This window comes from Monopterus albus, unplaced genomic scaffold (assembly GCF_001952655.1).
Source record: "Monopterus albus unplaced genomic scaffold, M_albus_1.0 scaffold390.1, whole genome shotgun sequence".
Lineage (NCBI taxonomy): Eukaryota > Metazoa > Chordata > Actinopteri > Synbranchiformes > Synbranchidae > Monopterus > Monopterus albus.
In genome coordinates, this window is record NW_018128270.1 from 242,331 (window position 1) to 243,745 (window position 1,415).

The 1,415-nt window shown below is 39.1% G+C and overlaps 1 protein-coding gene across 1 annotated transcript in view; it reads right to left on the reverse strand.

Moving 5' to 3' along the window:
- Positions 1–1,415, reverse strand: part of col28a1a (collagen, type XXVIII, alpha 1a) — an 87,036-nt gene that overhangs the window by 16,214 nt on the left and 69,407 nt on the right. Inside the window, exons 23-24 of the mRNA XM_020585977.1 lie at positions 680–748; positions 505–573 (exon numbers count right to left, since the gene is read on the reverse strand). Of these exons, the coding sequence (XP_020441633.1) occupies positions 505–573; positions 680–748 (138 nt within the window). The remainder of the gene's footprint in view (positions 1–504; positions 574–679; positions 749–1,415) is intronic.

Genomic DNA, 1,415 nt, shown 5'->3' on the forward strand with positions numbered 1-1,415 from the left:
TGAAATCGCAAAAGTAATACCGTCTTCAGAAAAGCACCCAATTGTCTAATAACTTTGTTTGGCCTCTGTGTTGTAACAATAATATTACTTTAAATATAGAAGGAAATTTCGAATAATACAATGGCAAATACTTTTCTCTATAGTACTTAATATTTACATTTGTACATTGAAATGAAATATAAAACTAACTGACTACTAATTTATCATTACAGAGGTTACAGAACCTCTGGTTTCTGTCCAAACCTTTATATCGTCCAACTACCTTAGGGATCCTACTGCCATTCAGCCTAAAATTTACAATTGACTTGTCTATACACATACAGTAGCTTCCACATTTTTACTTTGCTGCTGTGGAATCTGATGTACTTAAACTATTTTCTGTGAATCAAATTTAGGGTTATTATATGCTATGCCTGTTGCACAGAAATATTCAATGCTGCTACAGTTACAATGAACCTCGCCATCTTGGTGAATCTATGAAGTACAGTACCCCTTGTGCCTCACCTTAGTTCCAGGTAGGCCGTTCCCTTCAGGTCCCATCTCCCCTTGCACTCCTGGTAAGCCAGGCAGCCCCTAATAATCAAGGAAAAGATGTTCATTCATAAACCATTATTTCTTATGCATTGAATACAAGAATAATTCAATTGTACCCCTCATTTGCATGACTGCTCCCTCTTACCTCTGGTCCTGGGAAGCCATCCCCCTTCATCCCTCGTGGCCCCACAGGCCCAGGATTTCCTTTGCTACCCTGAAAAAGGTAAAATGAGTACCATCCAAATAAGGTCAGGGACACACACAGCAAGAAAAGTAATATGTTGAGCTGCAGATGGGGATGGATTTCAATATTCTGCTTTGGATCCTATTCCAAGTTAGTAAAAATACCCAGATCTGTTAAATTTTATGACCAAACTAATTCTTATGAAAATCAGAATCTACTTTATAGGCCAGGTGTGTCAGACACACGAGGAATTTGACTGTGGTACATCGGCTCTCAATGTGGAAGTATACAAAATAAGTAGTATAAACAGGCAGTAAACAATGCAGACAGACAAAGCAATGCTCGTGGTGAAATAACATAAATAGGAATAAAAACAGAGTACTTAAAAATAGAGAACTGTATGGATCTGTATAATCTGTACAATTGAAAGATCTAACCCAGTTCTTTTAACCAGGAACTCAGAGAGACGAAGCGGACCACTTGGATATATAAAAAATAACCGTGCTGGTTTATTCAAAGGATCACAGGTAAAACTAACATTACACGTCCAGGTATCCTTCACCTCCAATACTGCGCGCAGGCAGACGGGGGATGAAAAAGACCCTGAACCACCAATGCCTATCCATTATATCTGGTTTGGGCTAACCCCATTCTACACAGGCACGTCAAACCGTGACGTCACCTGATATGCCAGCTT